At 37.9% G+C, this 25478-nt stretch overlaps 1 protein-coding gene across 2 annotated transcripts in view; it reads left to right on the forward strand.

Moving 5' to 3' along the window:
• The window catches only part of TMCC1 (transmembrane and coiled-coil domain family 1), a gene marked incomplete at its 5' end in the record, with an annotated part of 154764 nt that overhangs the window by 27289 nt on the left and 101997 nt on the right, over positions 1 to 25478 (forward strand). The window contains one exon of one of the 2 annotated variants that reach the window (XM_079712480.1): positions 24834 to 24872. The exons of the other annotated variant lie outside the window; for it this stretch is intronic. Coding sequence (XP_079568606.1) covers positions 24834 to 24872 — 39 coding nt within the window. Of the gene's footprint in view, positions 1 to 24833; positions 24873 to 25478 lie in introns of those variants that run through there. 2 annotated transcript variants of the gene reach the window in all.

Genomic DNA, 25478 nt, shown 5'->3' on the forward strand with positions numbered 1-25478 from the left:
AAGTGTAGAATGCAGTAGTGAATCCTCGCAAACACTGTACTGTGAAGTTATCTCTATATCATAAGTGAGGAAACAAAAAATTGAGGTTGAAGTGATTGTCAAGTTCACACAACTGTTAAGAAGTTTATTGGATATCAGAACCAAGTCTTTCTAGCTCCAAAAGTCATGCTTTTGACCACTACCCTTTGCTGCTGTGGGTCTTGCCAAGAAAAATCTTGTAGCCATCAGTAAGGCCTGGAGCAGATAGCTCAAAGAGAAAACTGACCTAAAGAATGGCCTTCTAGCTATGAGATTCTGGGATGCCAAATGAATTTGGAATCTCCCTGGGTTCCACCAGGAAACTCCAAATCAGGAAGATTCTTGGCAGTCACAGATTTAAATTTGTGGTTTAAACAATTCACTAAGGACCCTAGAGCCCCATGAAAAATATGGAGCGCTTCACGAATTTGAATGTCATCCTTGTTCAGGGGCCGTGTTACTGTACTCTGTGTTCCAATTTTAGTATATGTGCTGCTGAAGCAAGCACTAGGGTGTTCTTTCACATTGTAATTTTGAATATTTAGTCACACTGGTCCATCAACTCTTGGTTGTTCTAGTTCTTCAGTAATTCTTAAATGATGGTCTCCAGAACAAAGTACAATGTCCAGATATGGTTACAGTGGTGACTAGAGCTTAGCTATTGCTTTTCTAATTCTAAGGTCTTATATGCTTCTTTTAATATAGACAACTCTATTTTGAAGCTGTTTTTCCTTTTTGCAGTTTGACTTATTTTTCATATCATCTTTGATTTTTACCTGGGGAAAATCATAGAATTTAATTCAGAGCAGTTGAAAATTTTGTAGATAGTGCTTTAAAAATATAGATGCTCAGTAATTTTGAGAATGTTAGAAGACTTTTCTAGTGAACTTTTTGTTTTGTCTTAAAAAAAAAAATTCCCAGCTCAAAATAATAGAAATTTCAGCCTCTGAAATTGTAATAAAGTATCTCTCAGAAAATCAGAAGTGATGATATGGATTGGTCTGGGTCTGTAGGGCCCTAAGAGGAAGAAATTCTTGTTAGCAATTTACTTATATTCAGGATAGTGGATAGTAAGATAGCAAATGTTGCTTTTCCACCATATTTGTGATTTTATGATCTTCTTAGACGTCACATAGTTTTTTAAAAAAATAATGTTCTGAAGAGCTGGCACTTCTGTTTAAACTGTTAGAAAAATTTGATCCTACAGTGCAAAGTTGTAATCTGGAAAGCAGTATTTGACATTTGAATATTGCTTTCCTGGTTTGGGGGTGAATTTTTTTAGTTTAAGAGAAATTCCCAGATTTAATTTCTGAGCTAGAGTCTTAATCAGTTGTTGACAATTTAATTTGAACTTAAACTTTCTTTTTAGCAAATATCAGTACCAGGGAATTAATTCATTCCCTGGCTTACTTGGGAAAGATGTTTTTAGAAAGCTTTACTACCACTATTTCTAGAGGCCCTCTGTTGGTACCTTCTGGTACTGCTGAGAGTATTGTTTAATGAAATTGCTAATTCTTCTGCATTGTACTAGTGGTTCTTACTGGCTGCAGTGTATTTTAAACATAATTTTCTTGGTTAACCCTAATAATAATCCCAAAGTCTTATTTTTAATTACCAACCTGGTTTTGGAGCTAATTTTTAACAAATGTTGGCACAAATTCTGAACTTTTGCAGAGACCCTGTGGTTGGTAAATAACTTCAGGATTTTTACTTTGGTCAGTAAGGTTGTTTTGGTTTTAAATAACAGAAAGTAGACAATGTGCTTTGAAAACCTAATTTTTTTTTCTTTTTTTTTTTTTTTTTGCGGTACGCGGGCCTCTCACTGTTGTGGCCTCTCCCGTTGCGGAGCACAGGCTCCAGACGCGCAGGCTCAGCGCCCATGGCTCACGGTCCCAGCTGCACCGCGGCATGTGGGAGCTTCCCGGACCGGGGCACGAGCCCGTGTCCCCTGCATCGGCAGGCGGACTCTCAACCACTGCGCCACCAGGGAAGCCCTGAAAACCTAATTTAATTTAAATGTGCTCGCCTTTCTAAAGGTGCTGGATATAGTGATTTTCCAAAGACTCATTCATCATTCCCTTGCCTTCTTTTTAGAATACTACTTATGACAACATGAACAAATAATAAAGCATTTTGATAGTGTGCTATAATAAAGCATTTTGAGAGTGTGCTCTAAACAGTAATGTACTTGAAAACTAATTTCAAGGATAACAGTATTTTCAATGTTAATTGAAATGGACTTGGTATGTTCTGAGGATCACTTCCAATATTAAGATTTTGGAGAATCCAGCTTAGGCCTTTAAAGGTAGATAAATTCAGTCAACTTAGTTTGAATTTTTAGATTTAGGTTGGAGGGATAATGAAAGATATCCTCACAGGTCTTTATCCCCCCTCTGGGCGTGTGTGTATGTTTGTACGTATGTATGAGTGTATGTGTACCTGTACACAATTGCCACACGCATGGTGTAAGCTTGATGGAGAGTTGGATAGTCCATTTCTTTGCCACTAGTTCTGCACTCTTTTGCCAAGAAAGTCACTTTATTATTTTGATATCTTGAAAGATTATTTGGGTGCCCTTAAGGTCTGATGCTGAACATTTATTTATACATGGTTGGTGGTACACTGTTTATGAGTATTTAATATCTATTGAAAATTCATAATCATATAGGTAGGCCTCCTATGACCTAATTTTTAAAAAAAATAACGGAAAGTTCATTAACAGTCTAGAGTAGTGGCCTCCAAATTATTTTGCTCACCCACACCTTTTAGTGTATCTCTAATGTTTTTATATTTTATGTATTTTAATATTTTATATAATTGTTCCTATATATTATGTATCTCATATAACACAAAAATAGATATGAAAAGGATGAATAAAAAATATAAATGAAAGTTATAATGTTTTCTTTCCATGACTCATTGCTTGTCTTGTATACACACTGTGGTGCATGTATCCTGTATTTAGACCAAAATTAAAAGTCAGGATAATTTCCCTCTAAAGAATTTTTTGATAATATGAAAATCATTTGTACTTGTCTTAGAAATATGACACTAGTACAATATAAGAACAAATTTTACAATACAACTGTCCAGTTTTGAGGTAGGCTGCCTTGGGGTGATGAGGCAAAGGCTGGAGAACCACACATCATGCATGTTGTAGGAAAAATCCACGACTCCAATTGAGAGTTGGAAGAAATGACTTCTAATATTTCTTCTAAGATTCTGGGACTATAGATAGGAATTCATAGGTTGAGCACTTAAATTTAAAACACTGCGGGGAAGTTAGGCTGTGAATGAAGTAGTGGCTCAGGAGTATGCTAGGAAGTTGTTGCACTTCATCCAAACCTCTGCTTAGCTCTTCTGCTGTCAGCTTTAGAAATTTGAAGGTTTCTGATTCTCAAGCCATCTCTACATAGGAAAAAGTATTAAGGTATCTTTCAAGCCTATAGCCTGACTAAATGGGAGAGTAAATATATAAGCAACAAGGGATTCCAACAATGGACTTTATCATTTACTCTGCTTCATTATATCAAAGAGAGAAAAATGAAAACAAGTTTAGAATAGATGAGCAAATATTTTAAAGTGTATAGTATCACAGATGGCTTAGTAAATATGTTTTCGATTTGTTAAATTCCGTGTAACATATATAAGTACTATTTCATTAAAGTTAGTGTGTTCTGCAGTAGAACTTGAACAGCTTCATCTGTTAAACCTCAAAATTCTATCACCTTAAAAACAAAAACCTTAGCTTCTCCCTAAACTCCCTTTTTTGTTTTTGGTGAGGGGATGGTTAGTTTGTGAAATCCAACTAACAAAGGTAAGTCAGCAATAAACCTACAACTTCTTCACTATACATATCTTGATTTGAGTATTGTGAATGTGACTGCAGTGCTATAGAGTACCTGCTGAAGTTTTTCTGTTGTGATGGTGGTTTTCTTCTTTCCTGGTTTATATAATACCCTGTTCTCTCTCATTGTTAACACAGAGGCAAAAGCCCTTCTGCACCAGTGAATCTAAAAGTGATACTGGAATCACCAAAACTTGAGATTTTTTTTCATAATGGCTGATCCTGTATTTATTGAGAAGATTTGCATCTCAGCAGCATTTTTCTCTTAGCAATGTAAAAATCACGAAATGAATGAAAGGCCGTAAGAGTGAAATAGAGCTCTAATTCTGATCTATTTATTTCTGAGCATTTCTTTATAAGAAGTTTATAGTGGACTAGTGCTTCAGAGGAACTGAAGATTGGTATATAACCTCCCCCATATGGATGCTCTGTGGAAAATGTTTTCTAGGACTTTACCATAATAGAGACTTATTAGAACATATACAATCTTAGGGAGCCTACTCTTGGTTTATTAGTAAAAGTCTCCTGTTAAGCAGTTATGCAAATACACATTTAAATAACCACCTTAGGACTAGAATATCTCAAACATTGCTTTCTGGCTTAAGCTCACCACAGGCTTTCCAACAACTTTAGACTTGTTTTCAATGATTGTGGATGGTTCAGGTCACAACTGTACATTCTTCTAGCAAAAGAACAGGGTCCAAGTTTTCTACTCCTTGGAACTGTTGTCTGCTGCAAGAATGCAAAACAGCTGAAGAAAATAATCTACCCCATTTTGTTACTGTTAAGTGCGATTGTTATGACTTGAAATGTTTCTTTGATAAGGTTTCTTCCATTTTCCATATTCCTTGGTTATCATACATTGTCTTTACATGATTTGTGATGAGTTACACTGAACATAGAATCAAATTAAGTTTAAGCAGATAAATATGTGTGAGATTAATATATTCTTCCTAGGAATGTTTACTCAGAGGGCCTTAGGGTATAAGGTGACCTTGCTTAAGTTTCTTTGCATAAAGATAGAATTCAGTCTATTTTCTAATTATCAGAAGTTTAGCTTTGTAAGAAGGGGAATAAAGGTTTATGACCTGATTATAGCTGAGAAGAATTTAGGCCACAGTATAAATTACCTGCCTTGGGTCTACCTACTAGTTTGTGATATATATTCCTTGTTGTCTGCTTACAGTTCTATCTCATTATCTTCTGTTGCATTAGGGTACAGAGGTTTGTAGGTTGGTACAGAGATCAAGATAAGCTTGACTTTTTTACATCTTTTTTTTTTAATCTTCATTGGAGTATAATTGCTTTACAATGTTGTATTAGTTTCTGCTGTACAACAAAGTGAATCAGCTATATGTATACATATATCCCCATATCCCCTCCCTCTTGAGCCTCCGTCCCGCCCTCCCTATCCCACCCCTCTAGGTGGTCACAAAGCGTCAAGCCGATCTCCCTGTGCTATGTAGTAGCTTCCCACTAGCCATCCATTTTACATTTGGTAGTGTATATATGTCAATGCTACTCTCTCACTTCGTCCCAGCTTACCCTTCCCCCTCCCCGTGTCCTCAAGTCCATTCTCTACATCTGCATCTTTATTCCTGCCCTGCCTCTAGGTTCATCAGTACCGTTTTTTTTAAATTCCATATCTGTGCATTAGCATATGGTTTTTGTTTTTCTCTGTCTGACTTACTTCACTCTGTATGACAGACTCTAGGTCCATCGACTTTTACATCTTGTTTTCATCATGATGAGGATTTGTGGCTCTAGTGTTTTACTAAATAAAATCAATTGAATAAAATAAATCAGTTTCCTCATTTAGATGAGACACAGTTTGTCACATCCAGACTAACTTTACTGGGTAGTTATTTTTTACTCTTTTAGTGGGATTTACCTAAAAATGAGGTTTAAAAAAAGACATTGATGTTTGTATAAAGGAAAAAACATTACTATGTGTCTCTCCTTTACTACTCATACGGAACACTTCACTGTTGGTTACCAAATGTGTAGGGTTTCCCCCCACACACCAAGCAATTCTCTGCAGCACTAGCTGGGTGTCCTACAATTTAATGCAATTCTGACACTATCTGAGGATAGCATCAGATCCCACAGGTCAAGGGCTAAGTCCCACAAGGCTGCCTCCCATTCCTCTTTAGTCGCCAATCACAAATCCAGGTTGTCACCTGTGTTTCTGACCAGCTGGCTCTAGAACCTTCTCATGACCCACTCCTTGGGTTTGATTAATTTACTAGAACGGATAAAAGAACTTGAGAAAATATTTTACTTACTACACTACAGCTTTATTACAAAAGGATGCAACTCAGGAACAGCCAGATGGAAGAGATGCATAGGGAAAGGTATGTGGGATGAGACTTAGAGCTTCCCTGCCCTCTCCCAGGACCTCCGTGTGTTCACCAACCTGGAAGCTCTCCAAATCCAATGGTTCAGGGATATTTATGGAAGCTTCATTACATGGGCATGATAGATTAAATCGTTGGCCTCTGGTGACTGAGTGTAATCTCTAGTCCCTCTTTCCTTCCCTGGGGTAGGGGTTGGGTTGGGTGGGATGGGGTGGACTGAAAGTTCCAACCCTCTAATCACATGGTTTGGGTCCCCTGGTAACTAGCCGCCATCCATGGGTTACCTGGGGACTTTATAAAAGTCACCTCATTAGTACAAATTCAGGTGTAGTTGAAAGGGACTTGTTATGAATAATAAGACACCCATTTCACCTTTATACTCTGAAGCTATTTTAGGAACTGAGGACAAAACACCAAATATTATAACAAGACGCTCCCATTGCTTTTACCCCTTAGGAATTCCAAGAGTCTTGGGAGCCATGATCTAGGAACCATGGACACAAGACCAAAATAGACATGTATTATAAATCACAATATCATATGTTCAATGTGAAAAATAACAAAAGCCATTCTTTTTTGTTTAATTTGAATGTTTTAATTATATATTTTTCTATAGAGACTGTCTTTTATCTCGCTTCTTTAAGATTTGTACCCTTGTGATTTTTTTCTTCCTGTTAGTTTGCATCTCTTGTCATTCACTGTCTGTGGCTTCACAATTCAGTATTGTCCTAGTACCATTTTTAAAATCACAGCTGGAAGCACTGAAAAGCATTCTGATAAAGGAAGACTGAATTGTGACTTTAGGCCAACAATAAGCTACAGGAACAAATGATGTTTAAAAAATTAATTTTATTTCAATATGTGTTTGTGTCTTTGGTCCTTCAGAGAATTGTTGAAACCAAGAATTTAGAAGTCACAGACTTCTGCTTTTCAACACAGAAGTATAAAATATTTTACTTGCTTGCGAATCTGCTATTTTACTTTTTTTTTGGCTGCTCCATGTGGCTTGTGGGATTTCAGTTCCCTGACCAGGGATCGAACCCTGGGCCCTTGGAGTGAGAGAGCATAGTCCTAACCACTGGATCACTAGGAAATTCCCTTAACGTTTTTTGTGAAGAAGTATCCATAGACTCATACTGCCATCTTTCAGGTTCTCAGAGCTCTCACAAACAAGTATTTTCTTCAGCATATCTAACCCAAGGAAAATTTATTTTAATTTTTATGTTTATCAAACAGCCATGCTGTACAAGGTTCTAATAACTGGAACTCTTGATCCTATTTCCCACTTTCCTCAGGCAACCATATTTAAACTTTTATTCTGGAATATGCTTAACTCTATTTTTTTCTGTTTTAGATAACATCTGTTGATTTCCTATGATGAAGATGATGATTTAGCTTCTCTCTCCTGCCCACATCTTACTAAGATTTTAGTTAAATTTCAATATATTGTTTACATTGTGTCAATGTAAATTTTTTACACCTTAACCTTATAGTATATGATTACATTTCCCTTTTTATACAATTTTTTGTTGTCTATGGAGTTAATTGCTTCGATTTTTATTGTTCCTTATAGCTGTAATTGGGTCATCTCCAGATTCTGTAAGAACTATAAATCTTCTCTCAATACTTTCAAAAGCATCATATGTTCTTCTGTTTTATCTTTTTCTTGGTGTTATACCTCCTGGAGCCCTCACTTCGCCTATAGTCTGAATTGATTGCTGTCCAAGACCACACACCTTTTGTCAGAATTCCTTCCTCTGTTAATAAAAGATCCCTGTTTCCTTGGTTTCATTTTGTTGTCTTTACTGACTTATTCCTTTTTATGAAGCACATTCTCCATGGAGCCTTACGAAAAGGCATGCATAGGAGATCATTTTTCAGAAATTATGCTCATTTCAGATTTTCTTTATTTTACTCTAATACTTAATTTAATACTTCATTGACTGGGTGTGGAATTTTAGGTTGGAAATAATTTCCCCTTAGAATTTTGTAAAGCATTGTGTCTTTATCTTCTAGCTGCTAGTATTACTAGCTTCTGGTGCCATACTGATTCGCAGTCCTCTGGGTAGCAGTTTTAAAAAGTCTTCTCTTTATCTCTGTTTTCCTGAAATTTTACAGTGATGTGCCTTGGTGTGAATCCTGGCATTTTTTGGTCTGTATACTGTGGGTCCTTTCAATCTGGACAACTCAAAGACTGGATCTAGAAACAGTAGTTTTAGAAAACTATCTTACAATATTAATTTCTGTTCCATCAAACCTCCCAAATTTGTTTTCACCACACCTCCCACTAACCTGCCAAGCATTTACCTAATGGGAGAAAAGCTGATTTTGTTTAAAATTTTTATTATGTAATATTTTATTCATATAAAAATAAATGTATGTACTATGACACACAAGACCTGTGAACCTACCATGTAACGTAAAGAATGGGAACATTAGGGCTTCCCTGGTGGTGCAGTGGTTGAGAGTCCGCCTGCTGATGCAGGGGACACAGGTTCGTGCCCCCGTCCAGGAAGATCCCACATACCACGGAGCGGCTGGGCCCGTGAGCCATGGCCGCTGAGCCTGCGCGTCCGGAGCCTGTGCTCCACAACGGGAGAGGCCACAACAGTGAGAGGCCCGTGTACCACAAAAAGAAAAAAAAAAGAATGGGAACATTAGAACATTACCATCACCATGTTCTTGGAACTGTATGGGATTCTCCCACTGTTGAAAATTTTTTATTTCACTCACTTTACTTTAAAAAAAAATACTTAATTACATATTGTATGTGACACTGTTCAGTTGTACTTGTTTGGGGGCTTTATAAAATGATATTATAGCTTATGTAGTCTTCTGTGACTTGCTTTTTACACAGAAATATTTTTCTAAGGTTGATCCATGTTATTGCATACAGTTGTAGTTCATTTGTACTGTTTATTTAATTTTCTCCCTCATTTATCTTTTTCTTAGTCAGAGGTTGGATCTCCTATTTTGTTTTGTTTCCTTATTTTCTGACTTTTTTATCCTGACTTCTGGGAAATTTCCTTGAAACTTATTTTCCAGTACTTCCATTAAAATATTTTATTTCTATCATGTTTTAAATTTTTGAAGTGCTTTTTCTCTTCGATGAAAACTTCTTTATAATAACCTATTCTTATAGGTTATGTTTTCTTTTGTGTCGAAGTTTTTTTTTTTTTTTTTTTTTTGCTTCCTATATAGTCTCTGTCTCTTCAGAGTTTCTTTCCCTTTTTCTTTTTTCCTGGGTGTTTTAGTCTCTGTCTTTTTTGTTACAGGCTTTTCTCAAGTATCTTTCTTGCCATGGCTTTGTCTTCATATTTGAGGGAGGCATTAAAATGTGGGAAGCTCTCCTTTGTGAAAGGCTTGTAGGTTGATGGTTTTTTACTATAGAGTAATTAGGCAGAGACCCATTTTATTGCAGACCTCTCCACTTGTCAGTATCTGTAGGTCTTGTCTTCAGTTCTACAGTCACCTTTTCAAGAGAGATTATTCAAACTTTTGCATTTGCTGGTGGATGAATGATGGTGGTGGTAATAGCCTGGCTGCCTTGTGGCTTAGTGCCTTCCGCTAGGAGGAAGAGGACTAAAATTCTCATTTAGCAGTTTAATTCTTCTGTCCTTAGAATGGTACCTCATTCCAGCCCTCAGCTGTGTCTAGAGGCTCTCAGTCTAGAATCCTTCTCGTCCCTTGTTTCAGTCTTCGCCAGAAAATAAAACTCTGGACAGATCACCTTCCTGTGTGTTAGGAGAATGAGCTGCTGGTCTAGATCTAAGCGTTCATTATAAATACTTATAACCAGTCCTTCTGTTTTCAGGCCCAACCCGATGCCCTTGTTTGTGAGTAGCCCCTGATACTTCTAAGCCTTGACCTTTCTATACTTTTGGCATAAATAGGCTTGCTTCTTGTTGGTTTCCTCACACCACCCACTACCCTGCCAAGTACTTACCTGACTGGAGAAAACCCCAAAGCTGTCATTTATTACCGGACCATCATTTTTTCACCTCCCAGAGAGTTTTATTGACATCTCTTATTTACTGTTGTCTCCTTTCAAGTTTGCTGTGCCTTTCTGGGTATATGCCTTTTGTTATTCAATTTTAGTAGAAAGCCAAGATAAATATGTTCAGTTCTTCATGTTTAATCCATGATTCCTCTCTAAGGAAGCTTTTATTACAACAGAAATGTGAGGGACTTTGATATAGACTTGCCCTCTGAAGTCTTCTTTGTTCTCAAAGTAGAAATCAGCAAAAATTTCATTTCTACTGGTTGTGATCCAGGTTAGTTTATTTTTCAGCACATACAGAGCCTTTTGAAATATAGGGGACCACTCTTGTAAAGTAGAAAAGACTAGGATCCATTTGTTTCTTCCTGTAGCCACTAAAAAAATAGCATTCCTATAGCAATTTTGTAGTTATCTTCTGTCTCAGATTCTTTTTACTGGACAGCTAAACATGAACTTCATTCTCTTTTCATTGACCTAGAGTGTCATAGACAGAATAATCTTTTTAAAATTTGAATTTGGATATTAAAACTTAGTTTTCCAAGTCCTGATTTGGGTGAAGGAAATCTAGATTAAGTTTAACCAAACTGTGGTTTTTATTATATTTTATACTTAAATAGTACTTTGAGCCATATGAAATTGCCAATAGTTGAGCAGTTGTAGCCTATAAAAATGGTAATTTTATGTGATTTAACATAACAAAGTTAAAAGATCTTAATAGTTTAGTTAACAGTCCTTTCTGTCCAATGTCGGAATTTGTTCTATAGCATTTTTGGAAATATTCCAGTAGGAGGAAAGGATGAGATAAAATGATAATGTCAGGCTAAGTAAGAGGAAGAGTTGAGGTCCCTATTCAGTATAACTGTTATGTCCAAGAGTTGCATCAGGGTTCCTGTGGTGTTCTAGAAGCTCCACACTACTGAGGCTGGAGGCTATAAATTCCATGGAGTGCCAATTAGATACACAATGCCTGTGAATTTGGACACTAACACACACTCCCTGAGTACCTGGCTGCCAGGATACAAATCTGTAGAGGATTTCAGCAAATATCAATTTAGCTGGAATAGTATCACTTAATTTTGTTTATTCTGTATACAGCCTTTATGTGTATTTCCTTAAGTTAGTTAAAAGTTGAACTTTAAAATGATAATATGACTGTCAGGTTTAAAACATTGTAGAGATAAAATATACAACAACAATAGCAAAAAGGACTGGGGGGAGGATTGGTTTGTTTGGAAGGTAGTTAAGGTAGACTGTAACCCTATAATTTACAGGGTTACCACTAAAAGGATAACACAAAAATGCATAAAAAACTAATAGAAGAGATTAAATGGAATATTAAAAATACTTGATGAATAGAAAAGAAGAATAAAGGAATAAAGAACACATGGAACAAATTTAAAACAAATAGCAAGATGGAAGTAAAAAGACAGAAAAAAGACCATGCACACACTAACCAAAAGAAAGCTGTTGTTAAAGCTATGTTAATATCAGATAGGTTAGACATTAAGGCAGGAAGTATTGCTAAAGATAAAGAATGACATTTTCATAATGCTAAAATGGTCCTCAGTAGAAAGACATAACAATCCTAAGCAACCTTGTTGCTTGGTTTGCTGACCATACATGTGTGGTGTTTGGGTCTTTTCTTTTCACGAGTGTTGTCATTTTTCACTGCTAGAGATGTTTCTTAAGTCTGTGAGGGAAGAGTTGTTGCTTTGTCTCTGACTGTGGTTATGTTCATTTTAGCACATGCTCTGGGCGTTGTAAACGATTGTGTGGGGTACCACCTGAGAGAACAAAGCCTCACAATTATAATTATTTCATTTAGTGTTGTAGTTACTTTTAATGTAATTATTGGCCTTTAAAACATGCCATGCATGAAAAATAGAATTTAGATGAGGACTAAAGAAATTATGTTTCAAAGAATTCTTTTTTAACATTGTGCGATTATGAGTAATAAGGTACTATAAGGAACAAATCAGAAAGGAGAAGCTGGATTCTTGTTAGTAAGCCTTTTTTTTTTTTTTTTTGGTATTAGGTCTTTAAAGCCCTGCAGTGATGTATTATTGTCAAAAGTCTTCATTTTTATCTGGAGAGAATGTCCTGTTATTTAGAGAATATTCCATTTTTCTGGAAAAAGACATCTGTTTGTTGATCTTCATGCCTAAATGTAAGAAAAGGAGAGAGGTTTAAGGAAACAAAAGAGTTGAATCAAAGAGCATACTTGGAAATAGACAGAAATACAATTAGTGTAACTTTAAAAAATTTGTGGTAAAAGCACATAACAAAATTTACTATTTAACTGTACAATTTAGTAGTGTTAAATATATTCACTTTGTTGTGAAATAGATCTCCAGACCATTTCATCTTGCAAATCTGAAAATCTATACCCATTTAAAAGCTCTTCCTTTCTTCCCTCCCCTCAGTCACTGGTATCCACAATTCTACTTTGTGTTTGAATTTGACTACTCTAGGTACCTCATATAAGTGAAATCATACAGTATTTGTCTTTTTCTGACTGGCTTATTTCACTTAACATAATGTCCTCAAGGTTCATCCATCTTGTAGCATGTTACAGGATTTCCTTCCTTTTTAAAACTGAATAATATTCCCTTGTGTGTATAGACCACATTTTGTTTATCCATTTATCTGTTGGATATTTGGTTTGCTTCCACCTCTTGGCTATTGTGAATAGTGCTGCTATGAACATGGGTGTACAAATACCGTCTCGAGACCCTGCTTTCAATTCTTTTGCATATATACCCAGAAGTGGGATTGCTAGATCATATAGTAATTGTATTTTTAATTTTTTGAGGAACTGCCATACCACTTTTCCACAGCAGTTGCACTGTTTTGTATTTTACATCAGTGTGCAAGGGTTCCCGTTTCTCCACGTCCTTGTGAACGCTTGTTTTCTGTTTTTTTTTGTTGTTGTTGTTAGTTGCCATCCTAACAGGTATGAGGCAATATCTCATTGTGGTTTTGATTTGCATTTCCCTGATGATTAGTGATGTTGAGCATCTTTTCATATGCTTGTTGGCTATCTTTTGTCATCTTTGGAGAAATGTCAGTTCATATCCTTTGCCCATTTATTCATCAGTTTGATTTTTTGTTGTTGAGTTGTATGAGTTCTTTATATATTTTGGATATTAAGCCCTTTTCAGATATATGACTTACAAATATTTTCTCCCATTCAGTAGGTTGTCTTTTCATTTTGTTGATGGTCTCCTTTGCTTTGCAGAAGCTTATTAGTTTGATGTATTCCCACTTGCTTATTTTTACTTTTGTTGCCTTTGCTTTTGGTGTCAAATCCAAAAAATCATTGCCAAGACTGACGTCAAGGAGCTTACTGCTTATGTTTTCTTCTAGGTGTTTTATGGTTTCAGGTCTTACATTCAAGTCTTTAATCCATTTTGGGTTAATTTTTGTGCTAGTGGTCCCGTTTTATTCTTTTACATGTGACTGTCCAGTTTTTCCAATACCATGTATTGAAGTGACTGTTATGACAGTTATTTAAAATTCTTTGTCAGGCAGCTCATATATTGTTTCTTTAGAGTCGGTTTCTGGAGTTTAATTTTGTTCCTTTAATTGGGCCCTACCTCCCTGTTTCTTTATATGTTTGTGGTTTTTTGCTGGGGCATTTGAAAAAACAGTCACCTACCCCTGCCTTTGCATACTGGATTCCTTCTAGGACCTCTCAAGCCTTTTCTGATCTTAGCTCCCCCTGGGATTTGCCTGCAGAACTGCAGCTGTAAGGTGCTTTTTGCATCTTGTTTACAGTGTCTTGCAACACTGGTTCCTATTTTCTTAGGGCTCTGAGTTACCTAAGACAGAAGCCAGTCCCTCAGGCAGTTCCCAGACAAGCCAGAATTGGATGTATTGTCTGTTTTGTTTGTGTTCCCAAGGGAAGAGCCTGGCATGAGGGGTTTCTTCCTGGTTGCTCCGCACTATGCTCTGCAGGGGAAGCGGCATGAATGGGTATGCCAAACATCACAAATTTTCCTACCCCTGTCATTGGAATCTTGTGTTGGATTTACAATAGCCCAGGTGCTATAGCTTCTTAACTGTTCTCCAGAGTTTTTGCAGTGGTTATTCTGGTCTGTCTGTTGTTGTTAACTCAGTGTCTCTGTAGGGGAAGGAGGGCCTGTATTTTCCTAGTCTGCCATTTTGCTGACATCACTCTCTCTCTAGTATCATTTTTTGAAATATAAATTCTGCCAGATAATGTTTCTCTTTATAAGACATGTGGGTAAAAGGGAATCAAAAATGTAATATTTTGGACTTGAGGAAGGAGATTTGTCCTTTGTGAGGTTCATGTCTGTAAATGGAGAAGATGAAATCTAAAGCAGTGATATCCTATGTAATGTTTTATTTTGGAATAAAGAAATAAGGTAATCCTATCAGATAAGACCATGTTTTCTTTTATGGTTTTCATGGCATTTGAAAAATATTTAATTGAATGTCTACTATGTGTAAGATACTATGCAACTGGGATACAGAAAGTATGACATGTAATCCTTCAAGGTGCTCATTTTTAATTTGATGAAAGACAACCTTAATGCATAAAAAACTAACAGTACAGGATCTACGTACCAGATATAAAAGTACAAGAACTATCACTGTGAGCTATGCAGAAGCAGAAATGACAGTGAACTGAACAGGAATGGCTTCCAAAAAAATGGACCTTCAGTAGGTAGGATCTTATCTTAGTGTCTGTCCTGGAGGAAAAAAAAAATCACACATCCCAAAGCAGGCGTGTATAGGCAGTATGTTTGTACTAGCAGAAATGTAGAAATAATCTAAATGGTCATAAGAAAATGGATGGGGCTTCTCTGATGGCGCAGTGGTTAAGGATCCACCTGCCAATACAGGGGACATGGGTTTGAGCCCTGGTCCAGGAAGATCTCACATGCCGCAGAGCAACTTAGTCTGTGTGCCACAACTACTGAGCCCGCGCGCCTAGAGCCCGTGCTCTGCAACAAGAGAAGCCACTGCAATGAGAAGCCCTCGCACCACAACGAAGAGTAGGCCCTGCTCGCCACAACTAGAGAAAGCCTACCCGCAGCAACAAAGACCCAATGCAGCCATTAATTAATTAAAAAAGAGAATGGATAAATAAACTGTTCTGTCTATACTGTGGACTGCTGTGTAGCAATTAAATAGTGGAGATCCATATGTACTGACAAAATTTTCTAAGTAAATTGAGTTTTTAAAAACGGATATCTTAGCTTATTTGGGTTGCTATAACCAAGTACCACAGACTGAGACGTTTATAAACACAATAATTTATTTCTCACAGTTCCAGAGGCTAGACATTTGAGATCTGGGTGCCAGTGTGGTTGGGTGAGGGCCCTTTTCTGGGTCTCAGAGTTTTTTGTATCCTCATGTTGGAAGGGACTAGGGAGCTCTGGGGTGTCTTTTATACGAGCACTAGTTCCACATGGCGACTGTAGCACCTCTCAAAGGCCCTACCTCCTAATAGTATCACACTGGGTTTTAGGATTTCAACATAAGAATTTTGGGTGGACACAACCATTCAGACCACAGCAAAGGAAGTTTCAAATAATATGTATGGTATGATATTAGTTGGGTTAAAAAACAAACCAAGCTAAAAACAAACCTACAAATAATACTGTGTACTTTTATAAGTAAATAATACATAAATTCATACTAAAGGAAGGTTAAACTGATAACAGTGGTTACAACAATTAAGCATTTATAAATTACTTGTACAATTAAAAATAAAGAAAAGGCCCAGATGAAAATTTATGTAAACACAATTAGTGGTTACTTCTGTATGGTGAGATTATTAACAAGTTTTCTTTATATTTTACTGTATTTTCTGAATTTTTACAGGAAACATTTTATTGGAAAATGTTAAATTATAAAGAATCATAAGTGGGAGATAAGTTATTGTCAAATAGTTAATAAAATTAATTTTCACAAAGTGGAATAGAAGAACGAGTAGAATTAGGTGGAAAAATCAGGGAGTTTATGGGTAAGGGAGATGGTTGAGGGAGAGAGAGGGAAATCCAGAATGTCTTAGAAACTTAAAGTTTTATAGAGTCATTATATTTTTAAGCCGTTCATTCAGTAAATATTTAATAAATATTTGGCCTAGTAGGTGCCAGGGTCCCTGCCCCTAAGGAGCTTATGTTTTGATGAAGGGGATGCAGACAAGGAAATTACAGTGTATTAAGGAAGAATCAATTAGTAAGGTAGAGAAAGAGGTCATTGAGGGTTGATAGAGAAGGTTTTCCTGAAGGAGCAGAAGTCTAAGCTGAGATTTGGAGTTAAGTTGAAAGTAATGTGAGATGTCTGGAGAGGGAAAGCAGGGACCAGCACAGGAAACACCTTGTAAACCATTTTAAGAACTTGATTTTATAGTGTTTAAATATTTCAAATACATAATCTTGCTGGGTGTTCTTTGCAACATAGCAAACAATAATCATGTTGGTTGTTTGGTACTTAGTTAGGCACATTATAAACTCTTCCTCCCTCCCTCTCTTCTCCCTTTACTTTTCTCCCTCTTGTATGCATTCAGTGCAGGTGATGCACGGCATGGGTTTTTGGGGGGAGAAATAGACACAAATCCTAAAACATTGCTGATGTAATAAAAGGAGGCAACCTTAATTTAGCATATTTAAAAGAGCCATGTCCAGTTCATCAAAATAAAAATGTTAATTTGACATGGTTGGCTGCTGTTTAAATCAGCCATTACAATGAGTTATGGAATTGAATACAATTAGGTGTTCAAAAAAAATTTTTTTAATTTATTTTATTTTTGGCTATGGTAGGTCTTCATTGCTTCACGCTGGCTTTTCTCTAGGTGCGGAGAGCGGGGGCTACTCTTCATTGCGGTGCATGGACTTATCATTGCGGTGGCTTCTCTTGTTGCGGAGCACGGACTCTAGGCATGTGGGCTTCAGTAGTTGTGGCTTGCGGGCTCTAGAGCGCAGGCTCAGTAGTTGTGGCGCACAGGCTTAGTTGCTCCGCGGCATGTGGGATCTTACCGGACCAGGGCTCAAACCCGTGTCGCCTGCATTGGCAGGCGGATTCTTAACCACTGTACCACCAGGGAAGCCCAGGTGTTCAAATTTTTTTAATCATCAGTATCTTTTAACATCATACTACTTAATAAATTATACTACTTTCAGGGTTATTTATATTGACAGTGGCTTGGACTTTTGTAAATAACTTCACAAGTTACTTAATCTGTTCTTGGGTAGATAAAATAAGGTATCTTATTGTTATCTATTGTGGGATTCCCAAAAGAAATTTATTTCTGCAAGACAGACGATCATATCATTCAAGGGGCCTGAATTGCCATAGGGAATCCTGAAACTGGAGATGTTATTTACTAAACTTTTTGAAAATAGATTTTTCTCTCTTTGCTTTAAAGACAGACAACAACTGAAACAATCATAACTTCTGTAAAGAAAGAACCTATCACATTATTATTCGTTAATGATGGGCTATATATATACCCATTTGGGCAGTTTATTGCAAAATAGTTAACAAACATGTACAATTTAGAAAGACGGAATAAATGAATTTTTTTATAATCTACATTCCCATTCCACAAAGAAAAAATATTCTGAAAAATATTCAAGCTTACAACATGTTGCCTTGTTAGTGTGGAAAAACTATAAAATTTACTTATCACTTGATTTGCACCTCTGTGTCTTTTTTTTTTTTTTTTTTTGCGGTACGCGGACCTCTCACTGTTGTGGCCTCTCCTGTTGCGGAGCACAGGCTCCGGACGCGTAGGCTCAGCAGCCATGGCTCACGGGCACAGCCGCTCTGCGGCATGTGGCATCTTCCCGGACCGGGGCACGAACCCGTGTCCCCTGCATCGGCAGGCGGACTCTCAACCACTGCACCACCAGGGAAGCCCATCACTTGTTTTGTGCCTCTGTGTCTTTAACTTGTGTTTTTCTACTGCCTGGAATGCCCTTCCCCTTTTTTGTCCATTTGCAGAATTTCTATCCAGCCTTAAAGACTCCAACTTTAAGATTTTTCTTGTCCCACAGAAAGTTCATCTTTGCCTCCTTTGTGCCACCACTGTCCCTATATTATAGCACAAGAACTTTATCATACAGCGTATTTACCATTTTGTTCCACTACCTTCTGCCATTTTTCAGGCAACTTCATAATTCCATCTTACCAAAACTTTTTACCGTTTTGAGCAAAGAACTGTTCCAGGTGCCTTTTACAGTCTTTCAGGGAATTGAAATTTTTTCCATTAAGAGAATTCTGTAAAAAACCAAGATAAATGGAGATCCAAAGGTGCAATGTCTGGTGAATGTGACAGATGAATCAGAACTTCCCAGCCAAGCTATAACAGTTTTTGCCTGGTCATCAAAGAAACATGCAGTCTTTCATTACCCTGATGGAAGATTATGAGTTTTCTGTTGACTAATTCCGGATGCTTTTCGTTGAGTGCTGCTTTCAGTTGGTCTAATTGGGAGCAGTACTTGCTGGAATTAATCATTTGGTTTTCCAGAAGGAGCTCATAATAGAGGACTCCCTTCCAATCCCACCATGTACACAACATCACCTTGTTTGGATGAAGACCGGCCTTTGGTGTAGTTTGTGGTGGTTCATTTCGCTTGCCCCACAATCTCTTCCATCCCACATTATTGTACAATATTCACTTTTCATTGCCTGTCGCAATTTGTTTTAAAAATGAAACGTTTTCGTTACGTTTCAGTAGAGAATCACATGTGGAAATACCATCAAGAAGGTTTTTTTCACTTATGGGGAACCCAAACGTCGAATCGATTTACATAATCAAGCTGGTGCAAATGATTTTCAGCACTTGATTTGGATATTTTGAGTATGTCGGCTATCTCCCCTGCGGTATGATGTTGATCTCAATTAATGTCTCGATTTGATTGCTATCAACTTCATCTGGTCTACCTGACCATGGAGTATTGTCCAGCAAGAAAATCTCCAGCATGAAACTTCAGAAACCACTCTTGACACGTTCAATCAGTCACAGCACCTTCTCCATACACTGCACAAATCTTTTTTTGTGTGTTTCAGTTGAGGTTTTACCTTTCTTGAAATAATAAAGCATAATATGCCGAAAATGTTGCTTTTTTTCTTCCATCTTCAGTATTAAAATGGCTACACAAAAATTCACCAACTTTAATGTTTTTTTTTTAATGCATGCTGATATGACAGCTGTCACAATACAATCTAACAAAATTGTTTCGAATGAAGTTAGAGCCAACTAAGTGCTACTAGAGACATTTACGGAAAAAACCGAACCAACTTTTTGGGCTAACCCAATAGGAGGAAGCATGATGTAATGGGAAAAGCAGCGTAGTGAAATCTGGGTATTTGGGGTTCTAGTCCCAATTCTAATACCAATTTTGTGATTTGGGGCAAGTTTGAAAATCTCTTTGAATTTTAGTTCCTTCTCTGTAAAAGTGTAACTTGTAATACATGATGTTCAATTTCAATAGTAAATACAAAACTTTAATATCAGTTTATTTTTTAAATGTGTTTACAGAGAATTTTAAGAATTAAGCTGGTGTAAAGGGAGGGGCACGTGTTTTGAATATAGAAACCAGCTAAATTGGGATATTTATTTATTTATTTATTTATTTATTTATTTATTTATTTTTGTGCTACGCGGGCCTCTCACTGCTGTGGCCTCTCCCGTTGCGGAGCACAGGCTCCGGACGCGCAGGCTCAGCGGCCATGGCGCACGGACCCAGCCGGTCCGCGGCATGTGGGATCCTCCCAAACCGGGGCACGAACCCGTGTCCCCTGCGTCGGCAGGCGGACTGCCAACCACTGCGCCACCAGGGAAGCCCAATGGGATAATTATTTAAATTTCATAAGTTTTCATCCAAGATGTTTCTGAATTTTTTTTTCAGTAGTAACAGTACAGTCCTAGTTTTGTCAAACAAACAGACATGAATATGTTTATACATGTGCAGGAAAACATACAGTTCAATAAGTTTTAATATTATCCTCAGTGTGGAGTTGTATATGATGGATAAAACAAGGAGAATAAAATAATTTTTTTTTCTATAATGGTAATGAAGAAAAATTAAAACAAAATAGAAGACCATTTTATAAAGACCATTTGTGGCTTTGGAGGTAGATTATCTTATGACATACAGTAAGGAAAATGTAAGGAACAGGCTTTTTTTTTTCTTTCTGTTTCCCAGTTTTACTAAGAACTGTTACCTATGGGGGAAAGCAGAAAACAAGATAGCTTAGTGATTGATGATGATCAGCTCTTTTTCAGTCATGACAGGAACGAGGGTTCTTTTTTTTTTTCTATTGAAGTATACTTGATGTACAGAAATAGTACATAAGTCACAGGTGTATAATATAGTGATTCACAAATTTTAAAGGTTATACTCCATTTATAGTTATTATAAAATATCTACCCCTTCCCTCTCCCCACTGGTAACCACTAGTTTGTTCTCTACATCTGTGAGTCTGCTTCTTTTTTGTTATATTCACTAGTTTGTTGTATTTTTTTAGATTCTAAATATAAGTGATATCATACAGTATTTGTCTTTCTCTGAATTATTTCACTTAGCATTAATAGCCGCTGGGTCCATCCATGTTGCTGTAAATGGCAAGGTTTCATTGTTTTTTTATGGCTGAGTAGTTTCCCATTATATATAATACTACTCAGCCGTAAAAAAGAATGAGAGATATATATTTGCCTCATCTTTTTTATCCATTCATCTGTTGATGGACACTTAGGTTGCTTCGGTATCTTGGGAATTGTAGATAATGCTGCTATGAACATTGGGGTGCATATATCTTTATCAATTAGTGTTTTTTGGGTTTTTTTGGGTAGATACCCAGGAGTGGAATTGCTGGGTCATATGGTAGTTCTTTTTTTAGGTTTTTTTTTTTTTTTTTTAACATGGTAGCTATTATTTATTATTATTACTTATTTTAGTGTTTTGAGAAACCTCCATACTGTTTTCCACAGTGGTTGCACCAATTTACATTCCCACAAACAGTGTATGAGGGTTCCCTTTTCCAAGAGTTCTTAATATAGCATCTATCAACAAGCTTTAGTGGAATCCATGAACCATTTGGAATGGTATCAAAAACACTGACTATGTCCATGAGTATGTCCATTCATGCATTTCCTGTATGTCACTCCAGTGACTGAGTTCATAGGTTTTAACAGATTCACAAAGAGTACATGATGCAAAAAGTATTAAGAACACTATGGACAGTTCTTACCTGCTTCTGCATAGAGTGTAAGAAGATGTGGGGCTTCCCTGGTGGCGCAGTGATTGGGAATCTGCCTGCCAATGCAGGGGACACAGGTTCGAGCCCTGGTCCGGGGAGATCCCTCATGCCGCGGAACAACTAAGCCTGTGCGCCACAGCTGCTGAGCCTACGCTCTAGAGCCCGTGTGCCACAACTATTGGAGCCCATGTGCCCAGAGCCCTGTGCTCCATAACAAGAGAAGCCAGCGCAATGAGGCCTGTGCACCGCAATGAAGAGTAGCCCCCGTTCGCTGCAACTAGAGAAAGCCCGCATGCAGCCAACAAAGACCCAGCGCAGCCAAAAATCAATCAATTAAATAAATAAATTTATTTTAAAAAAAGAAAAGAAGAAAAAGATGTGGATTTTTAGTCACAGACTAATGAAAATGGCATTGTATATTTGGGTCCTGGAGTATTAGGGAATGATTACAGGGCTGTTGATTTTTCTCTCGGTTATGCATTTTTACGTTTCCTGTTATTATTTTGTAACCTTTGATCTTGGTCTGCTATTCTCATCCAAAAAGCTGCCAGACTCCTCAAAATAAATGAAACTTAGAGATTCTAATCTTTCCCCTAACAGCTCAATTTATTGAGGATCTTTTCAGTTTTTTGTTTTATCAAGGAATGAATTGGATTCATGTGTTTGAATTACTTTTAACAGGTTTTATTGCATTTAAACAATTCCAGTTTTATCTTTATTTTAATAGGCAGAAACTGAGTAGGTTCCTCCTAGAATGAAGACACCATCCTTTTAAGTCTTCTTATGTGTATCTGGCACTTTGAGGATTTATACCCTGTTCAGTTATGATTGATATTTAATGTGTAGTTGAGTCTGTAGACTTTTGACATTTTTTTCTAATTCCTTTAACCCTTTTCTTTTCTTTTTTTTTTTTTTTTTTTTTGGTAGGGGTAGGGTTAGAAAGAATCTTACAGCAATGCTGGGATTCTGGTTGCTTGTATCAGAAACACCTCATGTTTATGTTTAAAGACACTATGTCTTGGGAATTCCCTGGCAGTCCAGTGGTTAGGACTCCACGCTTTCACTGCCACGGGTGTGGGTTCAGTCCCTGGTTGGGGAACTAAGATCATGCAAGCCGAAAGCATCTCATTAATTCTTCTGCATTCCCAGGAGGAGTTTTCTGAATACTTGGTTTCTTTCTTTGTAGGAGAAAAACGGAGGTACTGGTACTCTTACCATTAAGAAGAAAACACAGAATTCAAGTTCTCTGTCAGCCTACTTTCCACTTCGAATTAAATTTCAATCAGTTAGTTTAACTGTTAGGTTACATTGCATACTCTGAACCCAGATATGAAGGAGTCTTCACTTTCATTCAGAGCTGTTCTAATAGTTTTTGTAAGCTTTGGAATATCACAAAGTTTAGTTAAATATGTGCAATTCTTTTCCATTTAAGGTTTTTTGGAATAAAAATTTCATATATGCGTTTTGGTTAGAGTAATTTTTTGGAGCCTTGGCATCCTGCTATTTGTTTGAATTTGATACATCTTTTCTCCTCTTCCTGAGGTACTGTGAAATGTGTGTCATATTTTAGGTGAATTTTTTAAAATTGTGCATCATATTTGGTGATAATTGGAAACAGTAGTGTGTGATATGGGCATAGTTGAGAATAACCATTGCTCAAAGATCTTTTTTTTAATTTTATTTATTGATTTATTTAATTTTGGCTGCATTGGGTCTTCGTTGCTGCACGCAGGCTTTCTCCAGTTGTGGCAAGCAGGGGTTACTCTGCGTTGTGGTGCGCGGTCTTCTCATTGTGGTGGCTTCTCTTTGTTGCAGAGCATGGGCTCTAGGCGCGCAGGCTTCAGTAGTTTTGGCTCGTGGGCTCTCGAGTGCAGGCTCAGTGGTTGTGGCGCACAGGCTTAGTTGCTCCATGGCATGCAGGATCTTCGCGGACCAGGGCTTGAACCCATGTCTCCTGCATTGGCAGGCGGATTCTTAACCACTGCGCCACCAGGGAAGCCCCAAGATCTATCTTTTCGAATTCATTTTTCATTTTTCTCACCTGAAGAAAAAATTTAGTAACACTATATGGTTTACTCATAATATTGAGATTTTAGAGAGAAGATCCCTGCTTTACTTGTCTGAGTTGGATATTAATACATATTTCACAGGTTTGAGAAATCAATGGTATGAAAGATGTTAAGTACTCAACACAACAACTGCATATAGTAGGTTCACTTCAAAAAGGCTGTATGTAGCCTAACACGTCATCATGCTCACAGAGAATTGAGAGTCACTGGAGCAGGAAAAAATTAATATATGCCAAAAAGTTCTGCCTTGGTCAGTTATTAAATTCATTCAGAAGTAATGAAAAATTTGGAGAGGAGCATATAGAGTGGACAGTTTCATTAAAATGAAGCTTTATCCTTAAATTTGCTGTCTGGAAGCAGAATCAAATAGATAGGAAGAACTGGTAAATGATAACAAAATATTTTTTTATCTTTGGAACTGCCCTCACAATTGGCATTTTTTCATACCTTTTTTACCTGCATTAATTCAGTCTGAGCTGTTCCTTTTGTGTGTAGATTTTTAAAAGTTACATTGTTCTAATGAGAGAGGGAAAGCATCTCAGGAGACAGTTTCAATTTGTTTAACTTGCTAAAGAAGTTGAAGTCACCCTCGGAATAGGTGTCTCTGCACCTGACATTCCTGCCCCAGGCTGGCCGGACCCCTCCCTGTGAGTAAGAGGAAAGGCTTGGCCAATTACTTAGACAAAGCCGGACGGCTGCCGAGCCGGCGGGGAGGAGTTTCCTTCTCGGAGTAGGGCTTCTTTCACACGGTTTCGCCCAGCAAGATTACCTGCGGCGGAGGTTGAGTAGGGGTTGTTGTCTTTGCCGCGGACCCCCTCCACTGGGAGGGGTCGGGTGGGAGGAATCGTCGCGGTTGCCAGTTTCTCCTGGAGGCAGATGCCTTCTGACCCCAGCGCTCCGGTCCTCCTCCCACACAGACAATCAGGTCCGTCCCCGGAGTCTCAGGTGGCACCACGGCGGCATCCTAGGCTAATGATTTGGTGGAAAGGGAAGGGGTGGTCCTTCTGCCTGGACCCCTCTCGGCTGACTCACAGGAAGTGCTAGCAGGGCCGGGCACTGGGCGCAGCAGCTCCAGGATTCCGCCTTCCCCGCCGCGTCTGCCGCCCTCTCCCTCCTACGTGGGCTTTGCCGTATCTCCCGTAGAACAATGAAGGGCTTCCAAGTTTGCTAAGACTCCCAGGCACATTCTTTGGACTTCTGTGATAGTCTTCAAAATGTTTTGCCACCGACTTTTACAAGAAGCTGTTTTTTAAAAAGCCCTTCCCTGCGTGGATTGCTTTGTCTGAAGATTACTCAGGGTGACCATGGTTCAGCGCTTTAGCCTCAGGAGGCAGCTATCCAAGGTGGGTACCTTGGGTAGCTTTGTGTGTGTGTTTAGGGGAAACTCTCACCAGCTTTGGCGTGGTCTCCTTTTTTCTCTAGAACTGTTCTGTCAAGCCTGCCTCCTCCGGTGGTAAGGAGGGACAGAGGGAGGAAGCGCCGCCTTTTGTTCTTTCCTCAGACAGACACAAAGGTTTAAGGCTGACTGCACTGGAAACCCCGGATTCTGTTCCCCTAAAACTAGAGCTATCATCTGTGAATTTGCAGGAAGTTGTAGTCTGCTTCTCAGTTACAGTTTCCAGAGGGTGTGGTGAAGGAGAGAATAGTGGGTAAAAAGTGCATGTTTAATTAGCAATTCATGTAGCAGCTTTTGACCCAAATGAGAAAGCTTTATTGGTCTTTGGAATCAGTGCTTTCACACAGAGTTTAATATTAAACTGGGGAAAACTACCATAAAATAGTTCAATAAGCATGACCGGCTTGAAAATGTTAACATGAGTGGTTGTATTAAGAAACTCACTTATTCCTTCATTAAGGAGTGTGTGAAAAGCAGTAACCTGAAGGCTGAGGAATCAATTTTTACAGAGTTGTGATTCAAAAACAGGTTTCACGTGTGCAGCTTTGAGGGC

This window comes from Hyperoodon ampullatus, assembly GCF_949752795.1.
Source record: "Hyperoodon ampullatus genome assembly, chromosome: 10".
Taxonomy (NCBI): Eukaryota; Metazoa; Chordata; class Mammalia; order Artiodactyla; family Ziphiidae; genus Hyperoodon; species Hyperoodon ampullatus.